This window comes from Harpia harpyja, chromosome Z, assembly GCF_026419915.1.
Source record: "Harpia harpyja isolate bHarHar1 chromosome Z, bHarHar1 primary haplotype, whole genome shotgun sequence".
NCBI lineage: Eukaryota > Metazoa > Chordata > Aves > Accipitriformes > Accipitridae > Harpia > Harpia harpyja.
This window is the reverse complement of record NC_068969.1, coordinates 107572186-107574083: the sequence shown is the minus strand read 5'-3', so window position 1 is coordinate 107574083 and position 1898 is coordinate 107572186. Positions and strand designations below refer to the sequence as shown.

At 59.2% G+C, this 1898-nt stretch overlaps 1 protein-coding gene across 1 annotated transcript in view; it reads left to right on the top strand.

Moving 5' to 3' along the window:
- CELF4 (CUGBP Elav-like family member 4) overlaps positions 1-1438 on the top strand; it is a 673141-nt gene extending 671703 nt beyond the window's left edge. Inside the window, exons 12-13 of the mRNA XM_052776636.1 lie at positions 397-457; positions 1049-1438. Coding sequence (XP_052632596.1) covers positions 397-457; positions 1049-1438 — 451 coding nt within the window. The remainder of the gene's footprint in view (positions 1-396; positions 458-1048) is intronic.
- Positions 1439-1898: the final 460 nt, after the last annotated feature.

The window sequence follows — 1898 nt, the reverse complement described above, 5'->3', positions numbered from 1 at the left end:
AGACCTTGTTCTATTTATTTTCACAATGGGTTTTATCTACCTATTTATTCACCTATTTATTCGACAGAAAAATAAAGACCTCTTGCAAAAAGCTTGCCCGTGCCTCTTGTCTCAGAAGCACAGGAAACGAGCCGCTGGCCTGGGCTGGCCTGGGCTGGCCTGGGCTGGCCTGGGCTGGCCTGGGGGGAAGCCGCCTCCACTCAACACCTACTCCAGGCCCTGCTCCAAACAGGGCTCTGCACACATCCCGGGCCCACTCTTCGCTTTGGCACCTCCCCAAGGAGGCACTTTCCTCAACCTCTTCCGAAAAACTCTGCCAGGGGCTAGCCGTCGGCATCACAATCACCTCTTCGGCCCTTGTCTCCTCAACCTTCTCCGCCTTCCACCCCGCTTTAGACCCACTCAGCAGCAGCTCCGCAGTCCTCACTACAGGGAAGACGCGGACCTCTTGGGCCGGGTCCAGAGGAGGGCCACAAACATCATCAGAGGGATGGAACACCTCTCCTGTGAGGACAGGCTGAGAGAGTTGGGGTTCTCCAGCCAACTGGAGAAGAGAAGGCTCCGCCGAGACCTCACTGCGGCCTTTCAGTTACTTAAAGGGGGCTCAGCAGAAAGATGGGGACAGACTTTTTCATGGGGCCTGTAGCGGTAGGACAAGGCGCAACGGCTCTACACTAAAAGAGGCTAGATGCAGACTAGATACAAGGAAGACATTTCCTACCGTCGGGGCGCTGCAACACCGCAACGGCTTGCCCAGACAGGTGGTAGATGCCCCATCCCTGCAAACATTCACGGTCCGGTTGCACGGGGCTCCGAGCAACCTCATCTAGTCGAAGATGGCCCTGCTCACTGCTGGGGGCTTCGACCAGATGGCCCTTCAAGGCCCCTCCCCACCCAAACCATTCCATGATTCCAAGGAGGAGACGCACGGCAGACATCATCGCTTTGATTAGGCTGAGCGCGGCCACCCTCGACGCTTCGGGCATTCTCCACCACAAACCCTCTCCTTGCGCTGCTTGAAGACACCTTGCAGCACCAACCGCTCTAGGGCAACACGGACAAGGTCCGGCCACGGACCTCCACCACCACCACCACCACCCCCCTACCTCCTGCGGTGATGGCACCTAGGTACGCCAAATCATCGTGCACGTGCCAGCACCCCCCAGCACAGCACCCACCAACACAACGTTGCCTGACAAGACCACGGCTCCCAGCCCGCCGCCACCACCCGCACGCACTTCCCCTCTTCCAAAAGCTTCCAGAAAACACGGGGCAGCCTCCCTCGCACCAGCAGAGCACGATCCTCGCTGCTGGAAGGGACCCGAAAACCTCAGCGAGTGCAACCTCCACCTCCTCCTCCCCCCCACCAGAGATCTACAACCAGAGCGCACCTGGCTCAGCTCCACCTCCAGAGGACTCTCGGACACCCCTCCTCTAGGGCGCAGGCCATCCCTAACGCAAGACCCTTCGCTCAACAGGGCCACATTCTCCTCTTTGCTCTCCAGCCACCTCTGGCGAGGAGGCACAGAAAACACAGCGAGACTCCTGCTGCGGGGGCACACGCACGGCACCACAGCCAGCGACCCCACGCAGCAGCAAGAGCAGGAGCAAAACTCTCCCCTTTTTCCCCTTCCTTCTTCCTCAAGCCTTTCCTCCTGCCTTTCTCCCCATTCTCACCAGCTTCAAACACAGGAGCGGGGGCAGCCCCAGCCACAAACACATCCAAAGCTCAAGTGCCTACACCCAGAGCCACCTCCTCGCACGCCGACGCCACCCCCAGGCCCTCGCTCCACGAGGGGACTCCCCAGGCTCTGCCAAGTGACATCACTTCACAAGCCTTCCCAACACGAAAAGAAAAGAAAGACCAGCTAAGACGAACACAAAGGCGAGCCACAAGT